Raw genomic sequence first — 27,261 nt, forward strand, 5'->3', positions numbered from 1 at the left:
CTTGTTTATTATGTGACCGCGAACATTTTAGGTAATGAGACCTGGTTCATGGAGCTTATGAAGAACATGATGAATGACAAAATTGCGGTTAATGAGGGTCACAAAAGAATTCGCCACAGATTATGTCAATATTTCGGCTTTTCATACGATATATGGGTTGGAGCAGTGTACACCAGACTCGAACCCTACTAACTGTAATACGTTCATAACAGATGCTATTGCAAGATTATTGGGGAGTCCAGGTGGTGGAGTATGACAGCCTTAATTAGCTGCAACATCCGATACGATCTTTATCCTTTCTTTGATTTGTCGACACTGCCCCCAACTGCCATCGCAGCCACCTTCCCTACCACCAACCCCCACGACTAATTTCACCCACCCTAGTGGTAAGTCAATTTTTACACTTTAGTCAAAGTAGTATTATTAATAATAGTACTAACATTTTCTAGTTTAACACGTTTATTTTCACGCTTGTCTATGTATAATTTCAATCATTAATATATATATTTTAATCTTTTAATTTATTAGAAGTGATATCTTGACGGTATAATTTCAACTGTTAAGATCCGGCATAAATATATTTTTATCATAAGTATAAAATAATATGGAATACAAAAGTCATATTTGTTGCAAGCATTACTATTTACATACTAACAGAAAAAAGTATGCTAATTTCTGACTTGATTTTGTAAGGAAATAGGAGCAACACGAGAAAGATTGCTATTCTAAGCACAATCTCAACATTTCTGTTAATTGCTCTTGCAGCTGGATTCTATTTCTTGTTTAGAAGACGAAAAGCATTGAAAATAAGTTAAAGGTAAGCAAATTATTTTGCATCCCATTTCAGAGATAAGTATGTATATCATATGCTAATCATTTGATCAAGGTTTTTTTTTCCTATGATTTTAGCGGCTTCTACTTTCCATCATCGAGATGACAATGATGAAAGTACAAGTTTGGTATGTCTACAATTTGATTTTCATACAATTAAAGTGGCAATAAACAATTTCTAGGATGATAATAAACTTGGCCAAGGTGGATTTAGTACTTTATATAAGATACTTAATACATGCATTTAGAAACAATTATAATGTAATATTAGTCTACTAGTGTAATTAGACTAATGTTCATGTTATTTGAAATCAGGGGAGATTAACAAATGGACAAGAAGTCGCGGTTAAAAGACTCGCAAAAGATTCAGGACAAGGTGATGACAAGTTTAAGACAGAGGTTTTGTTAATGGCTAAGCTTCAATAAAGAAATCTTGTTAGGCTCCTTGGATTTTGTATCGAACACAAAGAGAGACTTCTCATCTATGAGTTCCTTCCCAATACGAGCCTTAACCATTTCTTATTTGGTATGAGCATCTCGATGTTGACGCGTTTGATTTAGGCACATATATTAAGGAGAGGAGAGAGAGTGAGAGAGAATGAAAAAGCAAGTGGGATAGCTTGTAAATGCAAGGTAAAAAATTTACCCCAAAAGGAAACGTGTCAACTAAAAAAAAACTTCCTAAAAAGAAATACGTGTCAACTAAAAAGAAACGGAGGTAATATATAATTAATTTCTCGGGCATAGGGCGAGCTTTCAAATGGACAACAAGTGGTTGTTAAGAGGCTTTCTAAGGATAAAAAATCTAGACAAGGTCATGACGAATTTACTAATGAAGTCCACTTACTAGCAAAGCTTCAACACAGAAATCTGGTTAGATTGTTGGGATTTTGCTTAGAAGGCGACGAAAGTTTGCTAGTTTACGAGTTTATGTCCAACACCAGTCTTGAAAAATTCTTGTTTGGTGTGTCTTCTTTACATCAACTTTTATTTTATTTCCTTATCATCTTATACTAGTACTACTTCATGTAGTATGGCAAATACATATGAAACTTTAAGTCTTGGCTTGGTTGGTATGAAGTGTAACATACTTTGGGAAATCTTAATTGCCTTATATTTGTTTCAATTTTCTAATTACAAGAATATAATATATGATGCAACTAACATTGGAAGCTAATGTTATAGTGGAAAAAAAAACACCCAATAGCTTAAAGTTATGTGATCTTTTGAGAATCTTACAGATCAAACTAGGCGCAAATATCTAGATTGGGATACACGATTCAAGATCATAATTAGGAATTGCGCGAGGAATTCTGTACCTTCACGAAGACTCATGTCTCAAGATTATACACCGAGATCTTAAAGCAAGCAACGTCTTGCTAGATGAGGAGATGAATCCTAAGATAGCAAACTTTGGCATGGCAAGATAATCAAATTAGACCAAACACACGCCAGTACCATCAAAGTTGCCGGAACCTATTAAGTCCATGATCTTCGAAAGACTTCTTAATATGTCTTTCTCATGCTGGAGTGTTGAGGATCAGACTTCTTAATTAATGTTGACGAATCATGTCTTACAGCGGATACATCGCACCAGAGTATCCAATGTCCGGCGTGCTATCAGTCAGGTATGATGTCTATAGCTTTGGGGTGGTACTTTTGGGGATTATAAGCGGACAAAGAAACTTATTTAACCAACATCTTGGAGGAGACAACCTTCTAAGTCGCGTAAGATATCTACTAATTCTTGCCGTCTTTCATATTCGTCCTTTTTCCTTGCAATGGATAATTCTAATCATACAAATTCATTAAATCATTTCAAGCACGACGACTTTGGAGCACAGCAGCAACTCCACAGATTTCCCATCTTCAACTGCCTCAACATCATCTTCGAATATAAACGATGACCAAGATCGTTACACACCATGGAGACGTGGATTTGATAGTCTAGAAAGTGAACCTAACTATGATCAGAACTCCTCTTATCTATTGGAGAGACACTTGCTCCATCGTTGAACACCCTTACCAACCAAGTTTTATCGCTCATACAAATTCATTCTATAAATACCTATCTGAAAGATGTATATGTATTATGCTATTCTCACTTGTAAGTTTGTTATTATTGACAATTTCTCAAAGATGGGATAAAAGGAGGAATCAAGTGTTTTTCCAGTTGCAAATTTGTTGTAGTAAGAAAATACTCCAGTCTTTTAGGTCATCTAATGCACAGGTTAATAAAAGTCAAATCAAGAAAAAATATACAAATGATACAACGTATTTTATGAGAAATTAAGAGAAAGGGCTGAACATAAATATATAATGGTAAAAGATATCAAGTCATAAAGGATATGATATAAACATCATCCACGGATGCTTAAATTAAGTTGTGGATAAAGCTAACTTAAAAAAAAAAAAAAAAAAAAAAGTGTGGCGCCAGTGTGTTAAGTTTAGAAAATTATGATTAAGTGTATAAATGACTGAAGCATTAAGAAGTGATCTAAAAGAGGGCATAAATCAATGCATAACCGAATTTAGTTTATTAGTTAATCCTTTCATCCTGAAACAAAGCCTCTTACACTAAGGAGACTTAACTTCAAAGCCCATGGGAGATTTGAGGAAGGGATAACAGCTCAGCTTAAGCGACGGGAGGGTGAAAGATATGATCTTGTGAAGTATCAAAAGCAGCTTGAGGGAGGCACAAATTGCCAAAAGGGAACACCAGAGTAATTAACTAGAGGCATCATTTTGCTACCAACTGCTTGACAGGGGAAGGCATATAAGGTTCGTTGGAACCGAAGTAGGATGGAACTGTAAGTTAGGACGAGAACCTACAGACTTAATTCGCTGCTCCAACTTCTCTTTCTCTGACACTATCCTATGCTTTTCAGCGCGAAGGACTTTCTTCTCTGCATGCATCAGTACAAAGTCCATATAGTTTAGACACCACCATCCTTGATTATAGAGCAACTAAGATTGGCTAGCCTATGGCTTATGTATAATCCTTTTTTTTCATGGTTACAGATCGAAACCATATATAAAAGAGACATAACCTTCAATTCACTAATCTTTTCCTTTAATTCGCCATTTTGACTGGTTAAGTTACTAGTTTCTTCACGTAACAGCTTATAGCATCAGTTAGTATAGCAGCTTTGTCAAAGTTGGGTTTTGTTTTAGACTCCAAAATTTTACTCAACTTAAGGAACCTACTAACAAAATGGTAATAAGTACTTTGACAAAAGAATAAGTTATGATAAGATAAAAATTCCTGTAAATTTAATACTGTACATGCCTTTCATTTAGATGATCCCTTCGTTGTTTCTCACGACATGCTTTGGACACAGTAACCAATCCAGCACGAACCCTGGAGTTTTAAGGCAAAGAAATATTCAGCAGATATGATTTTTTTTTTTGAAAGGGAACAGATATGAAAAATTAAAAAAGAAGATGATTACAATTTTCAAGGTACATATTAACAAAATGATTGGGTACCTTTTCCGGCAGCAGTCATCAAAACCATCCAAACCCTCACTGGAATCTTGAGTGGCCTCACTGGATGGACGAAAAGATAGCATACTCAAACATATTGTGATAAGATCAACTAAATAATCCCCAAGATACCTTACTTAAATCAGACTTCATATGAACTAACTCATTCCCCCGAAGCATAATTGCTTTAGCAAAACAAGATTTGATTCAAAGAACAGTCCAAGAGGAACAACTCAATGGTGCAGAAGAACAAAATGACAAGATATTTAGAATAACACAAAACTATTGCCTAAAAAAATACATCTCAAGGACCAAACAATTTATACCTAAAAAAGTTCAGCTTGGTAAAATCTACTTGGACAAAAAATTACTCTTATTCAAACTGACAGTTACTCTGATCAAGATGATAGACAAAAAATTTGAACAGAAATGGTAATAAAATGGATAAAGTGAACAAACCAAAGGAAGGCGAAGTTGGGAAAATAATCAAAATAAGCAATAGGCAAAGGAATGTCAGGTTGCATGGCAGAAGAGTCACAATAGGTGCTTGGTATATCGTCAAGAAGGCAGCAAACCCAGTAGAGATCAAACTCCTCATCTTCAAGAGACTCCATCCCTTAACCTTACTCTGACTGGGAAACACCAGAAACTCACTACAGATTTTTGGCATATTATTACAGAAAAATATTCCATTTTCTTTTTTAGTATGTAATCCACAAGTTTTGAGAGCAGATGAAGAAGTCTAAAAGAAAAAGAAATGTAAAAGACTAGGCAATACATTGATGCATGGGAAATAAAAGTGTTATTTTGTGGGGCTATATGAAAAAAGGGGAAAGAATAAACTTCTATCAAATCAACAAAAGAATTTTAAAAAAGAGATGCGTGTGTTAGAGACTTTTAGAAGGCAAAAGGCTTATCTATTAATGCGGAATCTACGATGCAGTCATAATGACCAATGTATGGCATAAACTTGCAGAAATGGCACAATTGCAACATATTATGTCAACATAACATAGATCTATATTCTAATTATGGAAAAGTAAACAGAATAATAGAACTGTTCTGCTAATGAGTTGTAGCTCAGAAATTAGTTGAATAGTATGTTACCAGATCATTCAATGATCCCTGAGAGTTGCATTTCTAATGGGAGTGTGGAGGCCTTAATCTTCCATTGAATACTTTATGTTGGATGTCAAAGTCAGCAACAAGAGTTGGCTATTGCTAACATCCAACGACATCTAATCACCATAACAGACTAATAGGCCTCTGTAAGAAGCCAGGACAGATACACACCACATGCAAGTGAACTTTGGAGTCCATGCACAATGGCATTTCTTTATCTCACATTACTATTGTATACAAAGGTAAAATGGAATATGGTATTAAATAAAAGAAAAACATTGCATTTTATAATCATACCAAACATATGGTATTAAGAATCAAGTTCCAAACCCATGCCATTATGGTTTCATTCCTGATTCCAACCCCATACCAATTTATGAACCAAATGCCCCCTTATATCAAATTAAAAAGGGTTGGGAGATGATTATGAAACATTTAATTCAAACACAACTTACCTAGTATAATTTAGTGCAAAAAATTTCAAAATTTGACCTGTTCAATTACATCAGATAAATGACAGTAGTTTGGAGAACAAGTCACTGATACAGCACTGCAAAGGTATAATTCAGATATTTCAGAAATGATATGTGAAGTACAGTATATTACAACTTTCAAGCACAATGTGTATGACTTATAAGATATTCTAGTACATTCACATAATAACTTTTAATGCTGGATGTATCAAAGAACACCAGAAGCAATCAGGATTCAGGAACGCATACATCTATCAAGTCAGTACTCAAAATACATTAGTCAAAATCTCAAATGATTAGGTTGTGTTGCAAAATTGAAGTTTATAACCTAAGTAAGGCATGTATAGCAGAATCTACACAAATGATCATGCAGCAACCAGCTACATGAGACAACCAACATAAATGGATCGAGGATACTTCCTTTGCAGTTGAGGCCATTGCACATAAAGTTGATCATCCATTCTTAGTTCCAGGGCCATTATAGAGAATCTAGCAGGAAACATTAAAACAATATATCAACTATAAATAAACAACACATGTTATAATTGTCAAAAAATTTCAGAGGGTTGAATAGATATATACCACTTTAGGCCTGATTTTAATCATCAACCATAGTGCATGAGCAATGGCAATCAAGGTTGTCCCAACAGAAGTTATATATGACTGACCAACCTCTCGACTTCTATATATCTGCATGTACTGTGCTGCATCCATCCCATTCTGCAATGAATTCAAAATTTTTTATGGAGGTGGTAATACCAAATTTTTAGTCAAAATAACCTAAAATAAAACACTCAAAAAAAAAAAAAAAAAAAAAAAAAAAGAACGATGTTACAAGGGGGATTTGAACCCTGATCTAGGTAAACTTGAAATTGGGCCCCTTGACATATTGTTTCTAGCCCACTACCAACTTAGCTAAGGCAAAATTCTTGTTTATTCTTACACTCAATTTTATATAACTATTTTCCCAGTTTTATTTTTTTCTTAAAAAATTTTTTCCTCTGTTTTTTTTTTTTTTTTCCGAAAGTGGGGGGACAATGGTACCCCTTGTTCCTTCATGGGTCCGCCCATGGATGCAAGAAATATAGACAAGGCACTTCCATAGATCAAAGTGCACCTCCAGAAATCACATTAGGTTAGATTAGAGTCTGCTTATAGCTTTAATAACAAAAATTAAAAATAAATAAATCTTTAAATCTTTACAAAATTATGTTCTGTTTTGTAGCAGGTGTTATTAAGAAGCATTACTGTAAATTACTCATGCGTGAACAATTCATGAAAATAAATGTGAATGAGATGCACTCATGCTTGAGAAATTTGTAACCTCTTACCAAGCAAACGGTCTCAATTTAGCATTCCAACTTGCTCCAATAAACTAGAAAAGATTTGAAACTAACTATGAATTCAAATCACTCGATAATCACAAAGCCAAGTGACAGAAAGGAATAGACCTTAGGAGGTGTTCTAAAATAGCTTTCAAGAAAAAGTGGAGGTCTACTAAACCCATCTAGTCATCCAGATTTTTTTTTAAGAAAAAACACACAATTAATTATAAATAACAAACCTACAAGTAGCCATTGTCATGGATGATGATGACAGATCCTAGAATGGCTAGAAAGATTGGATAATCACATGAGATAACTGATATATTTTAGTATTTTACGAAGTACAACAAAACAGAGAACCCAAGGGTTTCAGTTTTCTTAATGCTTAATATTTGCAAAAGGAGATTAAGCCCAATCTGGCCCCAAGCCCCCATGAGCCACAGAGGCACAGCGAACAAGAAAAAACAGAATCCTAAGTTTGCAACTTAGCCATTGAATCTGTTTGCAACAAAAAAAAACTTTTCATAAAACCTATAACATGTGTTTCGGGTGAAAACAATGGGACCTTGCCGAAGGTCCGCTGAAACGGAAAAGACTGGATTCGGTCCAAGTTATGTTGGGCCGAAGGTTTCCTGCACAGTAAACACACGTAAACTAGCCTCGGGGGTGTTGCCGAGGAAGGCCCCTCCGATGCTAAAGTCAGTACAATGTGTAGAAAGAGAACACTATGCAAGAGAATTTGTTGCTTGAGGCTTTATTTTTTTGTATATGAGAATATATGAATCTATGAATATATATGAATGTATGAATATTGATGGCTTTTATACCTCTTCATTCATGGAGAGGTTGGGCCTTAGCCCAATTGGCTTGCTTTGAGGGCTGACCTTTGACTTTAGCACAATTGGAGAGTTGAACCTTGACCTTGGGCTTTTAATTGGATCATTTAATGCTTAGGCCCAATTGGACTAAATTGGACCCAAACAACTTGCCCCCAGACCCGATTTGGAAGGATGACGGGTCGGGTTTGATTTAATTCAGAAAAGGAGGGAAGTAAATGATTTAATTAATCCAAAAATTTGAATTTAAACCGTAATTAATGAGATAACAACGGTTAAGGCGGATGATGGTGGAAGTTGGACGGATAATGGGCAGTTTAATCGCAAGATCGTGTGTTTAACGGTTACTTAGTGGGGTATTTAAGAGAAATTGAAACGCGGATTCCCCGTATCCCATTCCTGGAGATATAAACAGAGGCGCGTCATCTCTCCTCACTTATTCACCAACACAAACCCAGAATTCTCGAGAGAAACCAAGAACCCGCATCAAAACTTCGCAAATTCCCCGAGCATTAAGCTTAGAAACTGAGACTTGCCACTACGAACTCGTAAATCGGCAACTTTCGCTTCAGATTAAGGTAAATTCCTTTGATTTCAGTTTATTTTTCTTCGAATTCGAACTCCTTCCCTTTTTTTCGACTTTTTTCTTCGAAATAATCAATGGCAAGAGGAGTTAGAGGTAGAGCCCGTGCTCCAAGAAGAGCAAGGCCAATTCCCGATCCTAGGAACAGGATTGGGACCTGGAATGGACAAAGGCCAGAGTCTGACCCTGCTGAAGGGATTAGGGCGACTCCAATTTCCTCGGCTCCTCCTCAGAGAACGGAGGGGCCGAGCGCTTCTGGACGGGACGATGAAGTTCCCGCTGTCCTTTGGGATATCCTCCCCGGGTTTTCAGAGTGGGAGAATGCCGAAGTAGCTTCGGCCATGATAAAGAACCGCCCCTACTCATGGTGGGTGGAGAATGCCGAACAATATCGGTTTGCCGAGCAAATTGAGTTGCATTACGGCATTTTTGAAGCTGATGGGTATTGGTGCCGAATGCCCGCGGCATCCGATAGAATCCATCGTCCACCCCCGGGGTATATGGGGGTGTACACAAGACAACTTCAGTACGGGCTGAGGTTCCCTTTGGACGTATTCGTCCGAGACTTGCTAATCCATTACAATATCTCCCTATGTCAGTTAACTCCCACCAGCATCCGAAGGGTGATGACATACTTATGGGTCTGCAAGTTCTTCAAGTATGTGCCGAACCTGCACTGCTTCAAAAAGCTTCATCGGCTAGTGCCAAATATTCAAAGTGGGCACGGAAGCCATGGTTCTGGGTGGTACCGGATTGAGTCCCGGCCCCAGTACCTAACCATGTGGCCGAACGACTCTTTAGACAAGGACTGGAGAGGTCAATGGATTTGGGTTAGGGCACCCACAGATCCGGGCCACCCTTGCGTCTTCAGCGCTCCCCGGTACCTTGCTGAGCCTGATCCCGACATGGGAAGTCTAGGTCCCCCCGCAGATAACGGGCCGGATCCGAACCTTGATCAACAACATATCTTCGGCAAGCTGCCGAACCGGGGGGCAGCGGCCGAATGCAGCATATCCCGGAGACTTGGCTCCCCGATACGCATTATGTTTTCCAAGAGAACATGCTAGCAGCTGTTGGCCTCAGCCGAAAGTTTAAGGATGGTAAGCTTCTTCGGCTGGGGCCGAGGATTTTTAATTATCACTTTTTCTTCTCTCGCTTCGCTTTTTTATGCTGTGCCAACCTATCTGAACTGACCTTTCCCCTTCTCTTTTTCAGAGCGGGACGAGACCAACGTTGGCATTAACTACGCTCGTCTTGGTGTCAACCGAGAACGAGTTGTAACTGATCGGGCCCCGTCTATCACTGAACCGAGGCATAGGGAAGTTCATCTAGACTCTTCCCACTTCCAAATTGAGGCTGTTGCTCTGTATCAGAGGCAGAAGCCTTAGTGGAAGAAGAGAGACCCCTGGTTTCAGCTGCTGGACGAAGAAGCTGAAGCTGCCCGTACAGCCGAAGAGGTTGCACGGGTTCTCGAAGCTTGCGAAGGAGGAGAAGGGTCCTCCAGAGCTGCTGAAGAAGAAGCTGCAGCTAGGGCAGCTGAAGAAGACGAGGCTTTGCTGAAGACCTCGGTGAGCTTTCAGACTTAACTTTGTCTTTCTTCTTTTTTTTTTTTTTTTTTTACTCACATTCTTCCTCCCCCCTGTCTGTTACAGTCTGAAGAGAGTAACAGACACAGAGAAGGGAAATCCCCTGTTCGTCCCGAAGACCAAATACAAGAAGAGTCTTCAGACTCAGACATGGACGAGCAGCCCCTTCAGAAAAGGCGCCGAAGAATGGCCATTATCGGCCCTCATGACTTTCAGCGGAGGCCGATGACCATCGGCGTTGAAATAAGGGAACCCGAGGAAGGCAATGGATCGCCGAGGGTTCCCCGGCCACCACCCCAATCACCTCAAAAGACCCCTCCGCCACCTCCTGAGATGGAGGTGGATCAGAGAACTCCCGAATCTAAGGGAGGGGTCCAAGAAGAAATTCAGGAGAGTGCTGCTGAGCACAAAAATAAGGATGCCGTGATGCCCAGTGCTGAGGGTTTCACGGCAGACATTGCAAGAGAGGTTGAGGCTTTCGTCCTCACCCCTGAAGAAGAAGAGGTCATAGTAATTGACTTTTCTGAGAAGGATGATGCTGAACCATCCAAAGCTAAACAAGCTCCATCGTCATCCTTTCCCTCCTTCCAGACTCTGCAATCTGGAGAAATGGGTTTCTCGGCCCCCCGAATTCCAATCCCAGATCACATCTGGGACCTCATATGGGGTCAGAACCGTGAAGGTGCTGCAGCCTACTTCGGCGATTTTGCTGGCATGTCCGAAGTAGATAGGGCAAGAATCTGGTCGCTGAAGGCCACTGCTGGGATGGGCGAATCCAGCAGATCAGTTCCTGACCCAGCCAGGTCTAACCAACTGCTGATGATGCAGGTGATTTTCCTTGCCTTTATTTCCTCTAAAATTCAGCTCTATTTTTATTTACTTTTATTTTTTAACACTTGTGCTCCTGTTTTCAGTTCGTGCACAATCAGACTCTCACTGTAGAGCTGATAGATACCCTACAAGATAGGGTAGATGCTGCCGAGCACGACAAGAAGGTAGCTGAGGAGGAATTAAAGCTTGCTAAGCTGAAGCAAGCAGCAGCTGAAGAGAAGCAGCAGAAGGGTGAGGAGTACGAGAAAAAAGCTGCTGAAGCCCTCAAAACCTTATGCGACGCTATGGAGAAAGAAGTTTTTCCCCCACTGATGGAAGGGGAAAAATTCCTCCAGGAGCACATGGGAGTGGACGTCTCCAAATTCAAGGCTGCCGTTGAGAGCCGTATTCAGGAAGGAGCTGCTGCACAAGCTGAAGTGCAGCAACGACTAGAAGCTCTTGAAGCCAGCCGAATGGCTGCTGAAGAGCTGCTCCAGGCCAGGGATGTCCAACTCTCAGAGGCTGCTGCTGCTGCTGAAGCTCAGAGAGCTAAACTCCATGAGGCTGAGGATCAACTGATGGCCAAAAAAGTTGAAGTGGCCCAGGCTCAGACAAAGGCTTCCCAAGTTCAGCAGGAGCTAAATGAGCTGAAAGGTTCCTCCTCCAAGCTCGCCGATGAGCTGAAGAAATCCAAGGAAGACTTGGAGGAGACCCAGAAGAAACTGGCTGATGCTGAGGCTCTACTCAAAGTCCGTGTCTATACCCAGGAAGAATATGAAATGGGTTTCAGAAATGGGTTCAGAGTATGCCGAAGAGTCTGCCTTCATGCTGAGCCGAAGCTGGACTGGTCCAAATGTGCTGAATGGGTCCAGAATCCCGAAGACCCTCATATGAAGTATGCAACTCCAGTCGAAGCTGAAATTCTTAAGGCTGAGGAAGCCGAAGAGGAAGTTGAGAGAATGGAGTTGGAGGCTGAACAGAGGGAAAGGGAGGCTCGGTAGAGTGCAAAGCCTGCTTCTTCTGCTGCTGGGGCTGAGGCCACCATGGGGCTCCACAACGCTGATCAGTCTGATCCTTGGGCTGAAGCATAGGAACTCGGGTAGTCGTCTTCAGAATCTTGCGGTTCATCATGCGCTTAACTTTAGACTTGCCGCTTTCTGAATTTTTTGCCTTGTTTTTTGCTTCAGATTGCCTTGTCGTACAACAGTTTATTTTTTTTGCTTATGTACGTATTTCGGCTACTGTTATTTTCCGCTTGTGGGCGGCTGCCGATACAGTTTAATTGAACTTGTAGCTCAATTTCTGAGCATGAATTATTAATTTGATGCTCTTTTCTTCAGCTGCTTTGTTTTTGAATGCTTTACTGTTTCTTTCATTCTGCCGAACATAAACTTGCACTGATAGTGCTTCTTGCCCCCCCAGAAATTGAAGTATGGCTTCAGCTGAATAAACAATTTCTTCACTTCTTTAAAATGGGTATCCGAAACACAGGGCCAACTGAAGGCAGTGCTTCTGGAATACAAGTCTTACTGAAGATTGACTTCAGCTGAAAATTGGATATCCGAAACACAGGGCCAACTGAAGGCAATGCTTCGGATATTAGCTTTTTGGGATACAAGGCTCAGTTAAGGCAATATCCCAGAATTGTCCATGGACTCATGACTTTGGAGAACAAATCTTACTGAAGTTGGACTTCAGCTGAAAGACCTGTGTTCTTTAAAAAGATGCATATCCGAAACACAGGGCCAACTGAAGGCAATGTTTCGGATAATGGCTTTCTGGGATACAAGGCTCAGTTAAGGCAATATCCCAGAATTGTCCATGGACTCATGTCTTTGGAGAACAAGTCTTACTGAAGTTGGAATTCAGCTGAAAGACCAATGTTCTTTAAAAAGACGAGTTTTGTCAGCAATCTGAAACCCAGTTACCCGAAGGCGAAGGTTTCAGACGAGGCTGATTAAACAATTTTCAACTGTTGCTGTTATCCTTGATTTTCTGTCTATCTTTGAAAAATGGATACCCGAAACACAGGGCCAACTTAAGGCAATGTTTCGGATAATGGCTCTCTGGGATACAAGGCTCAGTTAAGGCAATATCCCAGAATTGTCCATGGACTCATGTCTTTGGAGAACAAGCCTTACTGAAGTTTGACTTCAGCTGAAAGGCCAGTGTTCTTTAAAAAGACGAGTTTTGTCAGCAATCTGAAACCCAGTTACCCGAAGGCGAAGGTTTCAGACGAGGCTGAATAAAAAACCCTTAAAGAGTAGATAGAACAAAGAAAATTTTGAAAGGATAAAAAGTTGTAAACATTTATATAAATGGCGGCTCCAAGGTCTTTCATTAGTTCAAAATGTACTTACAAAGATTGTTCTGCCCCGAAGGGTTTACACATGATATTTTTTCAGTACATCAGCGTTCCAGTGATTTTTCAACTCAGTTCCATCCAACTGCCGAAGTCGGTATGTCCCTGGCTGAAGCTCATCATAGATTTCATAAGGTCCTTCCCATGCAGCTGAGAGTTTCCCATGGATTCGGCCTTTCTGAACTGCAGCAGCATTCCGAAGGACAAGGTCTCCAATTTTGAGAGGCCTTGCATGGACCCTTCGGTTATAAAATTTGCTGACTCTCTGCTTATAAGCGGCCATCCTGTCTCGGGCTGAGTCTCTTACTTCGTCGAGGAAATCGAGAGATTCCCTCATCAGTCGCTTATTCTCAGCCGAGAAGTGGTGCACTCGAAGGCTCTCAGAGCCAATTTCCACTGGAAGGACGGCTTCGGCACCATACACCAGTTCAAAAGGTGAATGGCCCGTTGCCTCTTTTTCAGTTGTCCGAAGGGACCAAAGGGTTCCAGGGAGCTCCTCCAGCCACTTGGACTTTTGATCTTCCACCCTCTTCTTGAGGGCATTTAAGATCTGTTTATTTGCAGCTTCGGCTTGTCCGTTACTTTGCGGGTGGCATACCGCTGAATATGCCAGTTTGATGCCGAACTGATCTGTATACCGCTTCAGCAGTAAGTTATCAAATTGCCTCCCATGATCGAAGACAAATACTCTCGGGATGCCAAAGCGAGTGATGATATTCTGCCAGATAAATTTTCTGACAGTTTGCTCTGTAATGTTCGAGGCTGCTTTGGCCTCGATCCATTTACTGAAGTAGTCAACTCCAACTATCAGCCATTTTTTCTGGTACACAGCCTCTGGAAATGGTCCCAGTATATCCAGTCCCCATTGGGCAAACGTGAGTGGATTAAGGATCGGCTGAAGATCCCTTGTTGGCTGATGGATAACTGGAGCGTATTTTTGACATTTTTCGCATTTCCGAACCAGCTCCTTAGCATCTGCGATCATGGTGGGCCAGTAATATCCAGCCCTCAATGCCTTGTGGGCTAAGGTTCTTCCCCCAATGTGGTTCCCACAGATGCCGAGGTGAATCTCCCGTAGGATATAATCTGCATCTGTTGGTCCCACGCATTTCAGCAATGGGGCTGAGAAGGACTTTTTCAGAAGTTCCCCCCTGAAGATAATGAACCTAGAGCTGGTTCTCTTCATCTTGGAGGCCAAAGCTTTATCTTCGGGAGTTTCTCCCCGAAGCTTGAAAGCTAGGATGGGGTCCATCCAACTAGGCTCTGGGTCAGCGCAGCACACTTCAGGTGCTTCGTCGACACTTCTCTCTCGACGCACTTCTACATATACAGACCTGTTCAGCTCGGTAAGAGATGAACTGGCAAGTTTGGAGAGTGCATCGGCTTGAGTATTCTGACCCCTTGGGATCAGCTGAACCTCAAAAGTTTTCAGCTCTGCAATGACTGATTTGATCTTGGCAAGATAAGCTATCATGGAGGCCTCTTTGGCCTCGTAGCTGCCACTGATCTGATATGCAACTAGGTGAGAGTCTGTTTTTAGGCAGACATGATCGGCTTCCAGGGAGATGCACAATTCTAGGCCGGCGATTGCTGCCTCATACTCGGCTTCATTGTTCGAGGCCTTAAAAGAAAATTTTAGTGCATACTCAAAGGATTTGCCTTCGGGAGAAGTTATCACTACTCCTGCCCCTGAACCGTTTTCGGTGGAAGATCCATCCGTAAACACGGTCCAGACTTTCTTTTCACTGTCTAGCGCTTCTTGGTATGAGCATTCGGCCAAGAAATCCGCTAGAGCTTGAGCCTTAATGGCAGCCCTCGGACGGTAGCTGATGCTGAATTCGGTGAGCTCAAAAGCCCACTTGGCTAGCCTACCAGATTTTTCAACCTTGCCGAGAACTTTTTCCAACGGCTGATCAGTTAAGACCACTATCTGATGGCAATCAAAATAGGGCCTCAGCTTCCGAGCAGCTACTACTACCGCGAAAGCAACTTTCTCGAGTAGAGGATAGCGAGTCTCGGCATCCGTTAGTGTATGACTGACGAAGTAGATCGGTTGCTGACTTTTACTTTCTTCCTTCAGCAATACTGCGCTGATGGTGGCTGGGCTAACGGCCACATATAGGTACAAAGTTTCTCCTTCAGCTGGGCTAGCCAGCGTTTGGAGTTGAGCCAGATGCTCCCGAAGCTGTTTAAAGGCGTCTTTTTGCTCTTCCTCCCAAACGAGCTCTTTTGTTTTCGGGAGTTTCAGGGCTTTGAAGAAAGGTAACCCCTTATCCGAAGCTCTGGAAATGAACCTTGAGAGGGCTGCCATTCTTCCGGTGAGCCGCTGAACATCCCGCTTCGTTTTCGGCTCAGGAAGGTCGAGCGTCGCTTTGACTTTAGAGGGATTGGCATCAATCCCCCTTTTGCTGACTATGAACCCAAGGAATTTCCCTGACTTCACGCCGAAGACACACTTCTTCGGATTCAGCTTCATTTGATGCTTTCTCAAGGTGACGAAAGTTTCAGCTAGGTCCTTTACATGGTCCTCTGGTATTTTGCTTTTGACGATCGAATCGTCAACATAGACTTCCATGTTTCGGCCCTTTTGATCGGCAAAAACTTGATCCACCAGCCTTTGATAGGTTGCCCCTGCATTTTTCAATCCGAAGGGAATCATTTTGTAGTTGTACACCCCAGCGTTCGTGACGAATGCTGTCTTTGCTCGATCGTCAGGGTGCATAAAGATCTGATGATACCCCGAGAATGCGTCCATGAAACTAAGCAAGGCATGGCCACTTGTCGAATCGACTAGCTGATCGATCCTCGGCAAGGGATAGAAATCCTTTGAACAAGCCTTATTTAGGTCCGTGAAGTCAACGCACATCCTCCAGGTACCATTGGGCTTCTGAACCATCACCACATTTGCCAGCCATTCTGGATATTGGCAAGGTTCGATGAATCCTGCCTCCAACAATTTTTTGACCTCGGCTGCGATGTCTCGGTTCTTATTGGCGGAGTAATTCCGCTTCTTTTGCTTAACTGGTCGACACGTCGGGTCAACATTAAGCTTATGGGAGATGAGGTCTGAACTTATCCCGGGCATATCAGCTGCCGAGAAAGCAAACACATCTCTGTTGTCCCGAAGGAGCTGAATAAGTTCACAACGGGTGTTCGGATCAAGGTCCATCCCGATTGTTACACATTTCTCAACGTCTCCTTCGGCCAACTCAACTGTTTCAGTCTGTTGGTCCATGTCCATTGATGATGGAGTGGACTCTTCATAATCTGGCCTGCTGCCAATGTCGGCAGGTGTCCCAGTCTTTTTGTTCTTCGGCTGGCTCTCTGAGTCTTGCGGCTCAGCTGAAGAGCTAGCCTTTTCCCTTTCGGGCCCTTTACCTCTAGGTACAGATCCTTGGGCCGAAGCACTTAGGCCTTTCGGCTTTTTTGTGCTCGGCTCTCTTTCTTTTTCTTTCTCCTCCTCATCCTTGTCATCTGGGCGACTATTGGATGGTTTGAGGTAGTTGCACCTTCGGGCGTCCTTTTGGTTGCCCTGTATCCTTTCGGGGAAGCCGGCGTCTGAGACGTAAATCATCAGCTGATGATAAGTTGAGACGACCCCTTGGATCTCATGAATTATGGGTCTCCCCAAAATCACGTTGTACACTGAAGGAGCGTCGATGACCAAAAATTCAATCATGACGTTCCTGGCTGCCTCATCGCAACCGATGGTGACAGGAAGTGTCACCTTCCCATCTGGATAAGTTGAAGCCCCATTGAACCCGGATACTGGGTAGGGTACCGGCGTAAGGTGCTTGGGCTTCAGCTTGATTTGATTGTAGGCCTTTCGGAACAGAATGTTTGCTCCACTGCCACCGTCAACAAGGACCTTACTGACGTCGTGGTTGGCCACTGTGGCGATGATCACCAACGGATCCTCGTGAGGGAACGTAATCCCCCGGCAGTCGGCGGCTGTGAACGTCATGTTCGGCACCGGCGACTGGGGAGATTGAATGTCAACGTTGTTCACCTGGTGAGTCAAAGCTCTAAGGTGTCGCTTGTGCTCCCTCCGAGAGTATATTCCTCCCGAGATAACATTGATCGGAGGGAATTTCCCCTCCGGCTTTTTACTGTTTTTCCGGGGGAAGTCGAGGTCTTGCCGAGAGTCCTTTGCTGAATTCTCGGATTCTTTTTTCTCGCGGTGATCCGCGATGTATTTTTTCAAGTATCCCTTCCGGACCATGTCCTCTATCTGGTCCTTCAGTTGGATACACTCCTCAGTGTTGTGTCCCGAAGACTCGTGGAACTCGCACCGCTGATTTTTATTTTTTCGCTGATACCACTCTGGGAGTGGTCTCGGCTTTCGGTAACTCTGCTCCTCCTTCGTCACGCTGTAAATATTGGCGCGTGGAAGAGAGAGCGGAGTGTAGGACTCGTATCTTCCTGTGTATGAGGCAGATCTTTCCTTCTTTGGGTCGCTGGCCAAAGATTGCTCCGGGGCCTTTGACTTTCCCTTTGCCTTATGGCCTTGGCCTTCAGACAAGGGTATTTGCCTTTGTTTCCCTCCCCCAAATTGAGGTTGGGTTTTCGCTTTGTTCCATTCTTCGGCTCGGATGAACTTATCCGAGGCATTCAGAGCTTCCTCCAAGGTCTGCGGGGTATGCATGACCATGAAGTCTAGGAACTTTCCGGGCTGAAGGCCATTCTTCATTGCAAAAACGGCTAGCCCCTGGTCCAGCTGAGAGACGCTGGATGACTCGTTACTGAAACGGGTCAGATAGTCTCGGAGGCTTTCAGTTTCCCCCTGTTGTAGACTCATGAGCTCTGCAGTAGTCTTCTCTCGGCGGTTTGCCGTGGAAAACTAGCTCCTGAACTTGGAGGACAGATCGTCCCACCCTATTATCGAGCCTTGCCTTACTCCCTTGGAGATCCACGCTTGCGCGACCCCCTTGAGAGTGGTTGGGAAATATTTGCACCAAGTCGCCTCGGATCTGGGGCAAAGATGCATATGAGTCTCATACGAGGCCACGTGATCCTTCGGATCCGAGGTCCCGTCGTATGTGATGTGCGACGGTATTTTAACCGTGGGTACGTGCTCTTCCAGTATCCATTGCTCGAATGGTGAACTGGCGGGTAGCATAACGGCCTTGCCCTTGTTCCTGGCCGAAGGGACCGCGCTCCGCCCTCTTAGAGAGGTAGGAGTGGTTTTCGTCCCTGGCTGGGAAGTCTGGGCCTCGGCTGCAGGGAACGAGAGGCGACTGCGCACGCTCGGTTCCTTGTCGCCGAGTCGGTCAAGGACGCTTCGGCGAACAGTCTCAGGTTCTCGGTGAGTAGATTCTGGCCGAGAAGCTGAGCTGCTGCTCTTATGCGCTTCTGGTCTTGAGGATGAGGATCCTTTTAAAAATTGAGGTTTCTTTTTCCTCTCTTTTTCATTTTTCCAGGAATCCTCTTCCCACTCTTCCAGTTCCCGGAAGGAAGGAAGCTTCCCACCATCATGGTCTAACTTCCTCCGCTGATGCCGGGTATGCGGAGGAGTTCGATCACGAGGTGGTGGCATATTTTGTGCCCTCATCGCCTCCATGAGCACTGCCAGCGCTCTTGCCACCTCTTCCGAGCTGGGCCCCGTCAAAGGGGTCCTCGGCCGAGTGTGGGAATGAGGGCGCACAGCCGATGGTTGGCTTTGGGGCACTGAATGTGTCCTATGATCGGATTCACCCCTGCTAGACCGAGAGTGACTCGGCCTATAATGAGAGTCATGAATTACGGGAGAAAGGGAATCCTCCTTGTATGATCCTCCCCCCGAGCTGGCACCCTTGGGAGAGTTCCGGTCCGGCGAGGGTGATGGTGTAGGGGTTTTAGGCTTTTCGCCCGCTCCTTGACGGAGGCTTTTGCTCTTGCGGTTCTTAGCCATTGCTACTAAGATAATTGCAAGATGATCTTGGTTAGAAATTTGGCTTAAAGATTTTTGAAAGTCATCCCCACAGACGGCGCCAAATTGTTTCGGGTGAAAACAATGGGACCTTGCCGAAGGTCCGCTGAAACGGAGAAGACTGGATTCGGTCCAAGTTATGGTGGGCCGAAGGTTTCCTGCACAGTAAACACACGTAAACTAGCCTCGGGGGTGTTGCCGAGGAAGGCCCCTCCGATGCTAAAGTCAGTACAATGTGTAGAAAGAGAACACTATGCAAGAGAATTAGTTGCTTTTAGGCTTTGCTTGAATATATGAGAATATATGAATCTATCAATCATATGAATGTATGAATATTGATGGCTTTTATACCTCTTCATTCATGGAGAGGTTGGGCCTTAGCCCAATTGGCTTGCTTTGAGGGCTGACCTTTGACTTTAGCACAATTGGAGAGTTGAGCCTTGACCTTGGGCTTTTAATTGGATCATTTAATGCCTAGGCCCAATTGGACTAAATTGGACCCAAACAACATGGATGGTTAAGACCCCAATGAGTCTATCCGGATACTCTTATCCCAGTTCTATTTTAGTACACTAATCACAGAAGAAGCCAACAAAATGATACATAACGACATATATGTAACGGCCATAAATTGTGGCATTGGACTTATGAGAGTGCTACTTTCAACATCAGGTATACTACAATAATAACGTTTATGAATGGGACCTTCTGATGGAAAATATAGCACAAAAGTAAGGTGCAGAAATCAGGAAAGAGTGGCAGCATAAATAAAATTACCTCCTTATTCGAGGTGCTCTCAAATGTTTGAGCTTTTTGCAGACTCATATTATCAGTAGCAGCAGATATGTAATATCTAGGCATAAACCTGTCCTTTTGTAATGCCAGCAAAAGATTAATCGTCTCAGCAGTGTGACCACCTTCAAGCATAACAACAGACATATATGCATATAATCAGGTTCAACTAATAATACAAATCAATCACAATAATTTTAAACAAAAATTATGTCTTATGCCTTAATTTCAAAAATAAAAATCCAAATTTTGTTATGAAATATTTGTGGATATCCATTATCATCCTTTGTATCATTCCGGAACAATCTAGATCTAGGGTTTTTATTCTTATCCAATCAAACCCTAATATATTGTATGTATATATACACCTTATCATATGGAATAATATACATAGATTTATTCTCTTTTAATCTCTCATCTTTCCCCTTATTTTACAACACGTTATCAGCACCTTCGGAAAAAGGAATGGAGCAACTATTGACAATGACAAATTTGAGGAAATGATAAATCCCATTACATTTCTAGAATAAAATCATTTTTAGTAAAATCAATATGTCTCATGATTATATAAAAGACACCAAAAGAGTATGAAATATCCAACAAGATTAATTAACATGTATCAGGATTATAGTCAAAACTTCAGCAGAGTATATATGAGTAATTATTGGATAAAATATTCGTTGATTGTCTTGCCAATTGTATAAAGAAACACATGTTGGTGTTCTAATATCACATCACATTCATGGCCATGCATGAAGTAAGTTTAATAAAGTGATCACTAGTGTTGGAAAACTGACTAGAGTTCAAATCTAGAGAAGTGATTGGATGTGATAATTAAATTAGGCCATCCAGGTTTAATAATTACTCCTTATGGAAACCTGAAATTTCATTTGATAATGTGCTGACGCGCTCTTAATGTTAAATATATGAAATGAATTGAATGGCAAGACATAATATTGAGATTGAGCTATATTTGGATTGTGATTCATAATAATTTGTATATATTAAAAATTTCAAGGGTTAATAAGTTTTGATTTCTTATATAAAAGAGTAATGGGTGACCAGAAGTTCACCAAAATACTTATATATTATTGTCAACTATCAAGTGACTAGAAGCTCACCAAATACACTACTTAAGTCTTTAAAGATCTATAATATCACCAACTAGTAAAATTACAAGCAAGTGATTTATGCTTGTATAACAATTTTTTTGATTGGGGCTATAATATGTCAGCACATAAGAAAAAGGAAAATAAGGAAATTCAACTGCACAACATATGTCTCCCATTGATATTGAATTATTGATCTCCTGAAGAGAACAAATTATGAGAGATTTAATAATAAATACATATGCGTTATGAAGAAATAATAAAAAAATGCTCTCTAGAAGAGATTAAAGCTTGTTTTAATATAATTATTATGAGAGATAAATTTTGTTGATTATGATCCTCCTATGAAATGAATTTTAATTTATTGGAAATTTGTATATGTACTAAGTTGGTGAAGAACTATGATGCCCCTATATATGAGATATTTTACCAACTTAGGGGGAGAATTGGAGTAAGTTGGCAAAAAAAAAAAAAAAAAAAAAAAAAAAAAAAAAAACTGATGATCCTTATATAAATAATGGTAGTTTGAAATGTTTTCTAGCCAACTTTCATCCATATGCTATCAAGATATGTTGCACATTTATGATTTGATTTGTATTCAGTTATGACTCATGTTGCATAGCGTTGAAGATACATTTTGGTCATATTAATTATGTGTATACATTGAGATAAAACCTTGCCAATTGTACTTGAATCACTACACCTGAAGTGTAGGTTGTATATGATCGGTTCCAAAACAAAGATATGTTTAATAGATATGATATTTGGCAAGATAGTGCAGTTAACACTAATAGTGTAATAGTATATAAATACCATAGTGAATGAAATACCCTAAAAGTGGTATAGATTTCTGAATTATTATAATAGATGACCTATGATGTAAGAAAGTTATGATGGTACCAATAAGAAATGTATTCAGATATCATAGTAAAATAGCATGCGAAATGTACATTAAAGGAATTTTAAAATACTGGTACACAATGGAACCGATGAATAATATGCATATGCATAATAGAGTGGACTAGTGAATAAGGGATCTAAAATATATGTCCATTTTGATGTCGACATAATGATAATAATGATAAGTTTATCATGGACCGGAAGTCTAATGAAATATGAATTTTTAAATCCACACTGTACAGTGTCTTGCATTATTTAGAGTCTTATGTATGTTCATATACATGTGTGAGTCATAGGTTAATGGATTATTCTTTGCGTATATTGAAAGTTGTTAGATGCATTACTCATTGTATATTTTGTTTTCTATATCTCATATTGATGCATTAGTTCTATACAATAATTGTGGTATATGTGAATGTTTGTTCAAAATATATATAGTATGGTGTATTTGTAACTTTGAAGGAAATTACAAAAAAATATTTATATTCCAATGGGCTTATAGTTGTAATGAAATTATTGAAAACGTCGATTTTATAACATGTTATGAATCATGTAAAAAGAGTTCCTGAAGAACTTATATACGACTTATTTAAATAACCAGCCCTACAATTTTTTTTAATATTACAATTATCAAACTCTTGAAAATTTTATGCGACTACATCATTGACATCTCAACCTGAAGTTTGAGTATATAAGAGTTAGTGAGATTTACTATTTGTATTCGTAGAAAAATTATCGTGTAGTTAATTATGAAACTTCTAAAGAAACGGGATACCTATGCGTGAGACTGTTTCTTATGGTCCAGAAGAACCATGATTAATGTATATAATTGCATATGTTATATTATAATTCATATGAAATTGAAGAACGAACGACATTAATAATGTCAAGTTTTGTTATCAAAATGATTATTAATGAATGTTTGATCAAATAATAATTATCAATTTCTATTATTAACGACTTCCAAAAGAAGTCATAACCGCATAAGTTTAATTTTTAAATCAACTATTAAACAGAGATTTGAAATAATGATATTAGAGATAAATACATGTATGGTGAAATGAGGACACTTCACATGTTCACGTGAAGACTTGAAGAATTGAAGATGCAACTTCAGCTTAGGAGAGTCGAAGATCAACGAATGATACTTTACTTACTACATATGAGAAGATATCCAAACATATTGGATTCATCGTTGCGGCACTAGAAGATCTCAAGTTATGTATTCATCAGGGGGAGAAAATACGCGCTGCACTCTTTTTCCCTTGACCATGGTTTTGTCCCAAATTGGGTTTTCCTGGTAAGGTTTTAAATGAAGCAGCATCTCGAGCGTATTACGAAGAATGATGTACTCTTTTTCCTTCACTATGTTTTTATTCCACAGGATTTTTCGTAGTAAGGTTTTAATGAGGCACAATCTTCAATAATGGACATCCAAGGGGGAGTGTTATGAAATATTTGTGGATATATGTAGGCGTCGCTCGAAGTGCGCCTACGTTAAAGCATGTGTGAATTTGCTTGGCACTCATAGGAAGTGAGAATTGAAATAATACGATTAGGGACAAGGAAATTAGGGAGCCGCCAACAAGTTTTTAAGGAACTTGTAAACCGTTCACGGATCATAAAAGGCAACCACGATAAAGGGACAACGAAGACAACAACGATTGACCCGTGAAGGTTACACCCCATTCATAATCCATGAGATTACTAACTCCATATGGTTCGGAACCACGAAAGGAGGATCGGGGATATGGTACGAAGTGAGTCATGGAGTCACATTCGCCCGTATTGGCCTCTACTCGATTCTTATAGTGAAAAATGATTCCTCCGATCTCAAAGGCATGCAAACAAATATTCAAATTGCTCCAATCTATTATCATGCTAAATTGGTTTAATATTAATGTAACACATAATTCTAAAATATCGTGATCACTTGTTTTAATAACAAGATTAAAAAGGAACCTAAACCGGTCGTCCAAATTATCTTATTAGGCGTGATTTTCAATTACATATTTCCTTTAAACATGTAATATGGTGATCATAATAATAAATAATAGAACATTAATATTAGAAGCAATTAAACAATAATAGCGTTAGTCAAATCAAATATAAAATAACCTAATCATGATACTAGCAATATTAAAATAAAATAAGAGTAATTAAATTAATTAATTACTCACATTCTGCGCGTTCCTTTAAATTGCTACATCATGAATAAACTGTTAGTGACTTCAATAAAAAATATAAAGCAAATAGAAATTAAATTAAATAAAAAATTAGAGTTAATTTGGTCCAAACCCTCAATTATTTGTACCTTTCACGCCTTGGTTTAAGGACGGAACCTCGGGTGTTGTATGGACTCCTTGGAGTGCTTAGGGGAAGAATGATGTAGTTAGGAATATAGGTTTAAAGCTTAGAATATGAGAGAAAGAGAAGAGAATAATTTTTGGTGTAAAAGAGAGAAAGAGATTGAGAAGGATTTGATGCCCTGAACTGCAGAAAGGAGGGAGGTATTTATAGGGAAAACTAGCAGAGGGAACATACGTAACCCTACAAAGATAAAAACCCTAAAAAACAACACCGCGACACGGTAGAGAACACCGTGACACGGTGCCAGGCACCATCAGACAGGGGAAGGCAATGTCAGACGGGGGAAAATCCCATGACGCGGTGGACAACTAGAGTGACGCGGGAAATATTTGAACTACGAGAAGTGAAAACGCGTGAAGGGTTTACGCGGAAAAGACACGAGAAAATTCCGTGACATGGCACACGTACCGTGACGCGGCACACGTACCGTGACACGGTACAGTACACCGTGTCACGGTATGGGAAAATGCGGAAATTACACGGAAAAAGCACCGTGACACGGTGGGAAATACCGTGTCACGGCAGCAGGTACCGTGTCACGACAACAGGTACCGTGCCATAGTGGAATTTGACACGAAAGAGCTTCAAAAATGGCACCGTAACACGATGTACATTACCGTGTCACGGCACCAGGCACTGTCAGACGGGGGAAGGCACCGTCAGATGGGGCACACTCCCGTGACACGATGCTTTTGCATTGTGCGCGGTGATTCCAGTTTTTTACTCGTTTTTAAAATCATCATAGCTTTTGATCCGTAATCGGAATAAGACATATAATATATCATTGGAAATCTTATCAAGTCTACTTTCCAACCCAATTAAAATAAGGTCAAAATAATTTGTAGATTTTAATATATGGACTTTTTAGTGGAAGGGTGTCGGTTTTGGGCCGAGTTTAGTGTTATGCTCATATCTTTTTTGTCTTAGCTCGGAATTGGTATGATATATGGTTGGAAATCTTATTTCAATGTCTATCCAAAAAAATAATAATTGGATCAAAATTATAAGACCAAAAAAATCAGTTTAGCTCAGTTTTGCGATGTGGATACGAAAAGTGGAAAATAAGTTATGGTTTAGGGAAATGAGCTAGGAACGAAATTGATTGGTTTATGAAATGTATTGGATAGAACATAGATTTAAGCACTCCAAAGATTAAATAATCAACCCGACCAATAATGGCGGTGAAAGGTGTTCATCATCGGGTTTGGTTTTGGGGAGACATTTTAGGTGTCTACAATATCCATTATCCTCTTTTGTATAATTCCGGAACAATCTAAATATAGGGTTTTTATTCTTATCCAATCAAACCCTAATATATTGTATGTATATATACACCTTATCATATGGAATAATATACATAGATTTATTCTCTTTCAATCTCATCTTTCCCCTTATTTCACAACAAATTTTGCCAAATTGAACAGACATATATGCACATAATCAGGTTCAAATAATAGTACAAATCAATCACAATAATTTTAAACAAAAATTATGTCTTATGCCTTAATTTCAAAAAATAAAAATCCGAACTTTGCCAAATTGATTTGAACCCATTATACCTTCATCAGCTAACCATACAATATGAATCACAATTACAACAAAAATATCAAAAATGCACATAAATTGCGAAATTTCTGATAAACTACGAAAAGAGATTTTATAAAAATAGCAATTTTAACAAATTTATATCAATAAGCTAACCTGAACCAAGAACAATATATAATGAGAGTGCTAAGAGGTTTAACAGTAGTAGGTCGTAATGATTTGCTGCATCGATGAAGAACATACAACAATCGAACTAGAATCAATGTCAAAACAGTCACTACAATAACTAGGATTCCGTTTGATTCTGCCATTGATGCTAACCACTGATTCTCTCTCATCATCGTCAAATTCACCCACTAGCCCATCTGCACCATTTTTTTAACAGAAAATAATAAATATAGAAGCATAATATGTACTATATATATCTTTCTCAGTCCAATATATCAAGGGACATCTAATTTAAGCAATAATGAAGCTCACGTTCCAAAATCAAGGACCATATTAGAAACGAAAAAGAAGAAGATAGAAGAAAATGATGAGTTTGATTGTTTTACAAGAGTACAATGAATCTTGATTACTACTTGTGCTAAGTTCCTAACACTCCCCTTGATACTTTTTTTTTTGAGGGAAAACACTCCCCTTGATACTTTTAGACATTAAGCACTAATTTGTTTGTGCTTAAACTTGACATTAACCTATCAGTTAGTCTCTTAACACTCTAAATTCCAAAGCATAACTATAAATCCGAAGTCGATTATCAAGGAATTGATTCTAAGGAGAATTGTTCAGCTCCTAATTTCCTTCGCTTATAAAATATTCATTTCAGTTCAGTTCAGCTCAGTTCAGTCAATGAGAATAGGCCCTAAGAAAGCAATTGCATCCTCATAGTGAAACTGATCTTACCCAAACACAGGTGAACAAGTAAGTTATAGCTAAGTAAATTGTTAACACTTTTATCGCGGCATACAAAATCATAACTTCATTGTATTTATTAAAACTATCAAATTACCTATTTAATTTGAAACACCAAACGCGTCAATTGGAATGAGAATGAGTTGAAATGTTTTGGAAAAAGGATGAGCATCAAACTAGTACCGAACGAATGAATATTTCGGTCTCTTTCATTGGCAATTCTTTTTTTTTTTTGCGGCTTAATAGGGTTATTGCAAATATTAGTCGTAAATTAGCAACCACATTGCAACTAGTGCGAAATTAGTTGTATA

The 27,261-nt window shown here is 40.2% G+C and overlaps 1 protein-coding gene and 1 pseudogene across 1 annotated transcript; both read right to left on the reverse strand.

The window, feature by feature from the left end:
- Positions 1-1,871: 1,871 nt before the first annotated feature.
- LOC110699014 lies at positions 1,872-5,146 on the reverse strand. The gene is made up of 3 exons (XM_021876500.1): positions 4,777-5,146; positions 4,321-4,380; positions 1,872-4,192 (listed from the first exon to the last, which is right to left on the reverse strand). The coding sequence occupies exons 1-3, from the start codon at positions 4,929-4,931 to the stop codon at positions 4,105-4,107; spliced, it is 303 nt and encodes a 100-aa protein (XP_021732192.1). The 5' UTR covers positions 4,932-5,146; the 3' UTR covers positions 1,872-4,104.
- A 387-nt stretch (positions 5,147-5,533) lies between these two features.
- Positions 5,534-26,376, reverse strand: LOC110699063 (annotated as a pseudogene).
- Positions 26,377-27,261: the final 885 nt, after the last annotated feature.

This window comes from Chenopodium quinoa, unplaced genomic scaffold (assembly GCF_001683475.1).
Source record: "Chenopodium quinoa cultivar QQ74 unplaced genomic scaffold, ASM168347v1, whole genome shotgun sequence".
In the NCBI taxonomy this organism is placed as follows: domain Eukaryota; kingdom Viridiplantae; phylum Streptophyta; class Magnoliopsida; order Caryophyllales; family Amaranthaceae; genus Chenopodium; species Chenopodium quinoa.

Bases quoted from the DNA above. Each gene is read 5' to 3' on its own strand.
- LOC110699014 (XM_021876500.1), bottom strand. From the start codon at position 4,931: ATGGAGTCTCTTGAAGATGAGGAGTTTGATCTCTACTGGGTTTGCTGC. The intron at 4,381-4,776 runs GTTTGTTCACTT...TCGTCCATCCAG, and splicing joins CCCAACTTCGCCTTCCTTTG to TGAGGCCACTCAAGATTCCA. The intron at 4,193-4,320 runs GTACCCAATCAT...TTAAAACTCCAG, and splicing joins GATGACTGCTGCCGGAAAAG to GGTTCGTGCTGGATTGGTTA.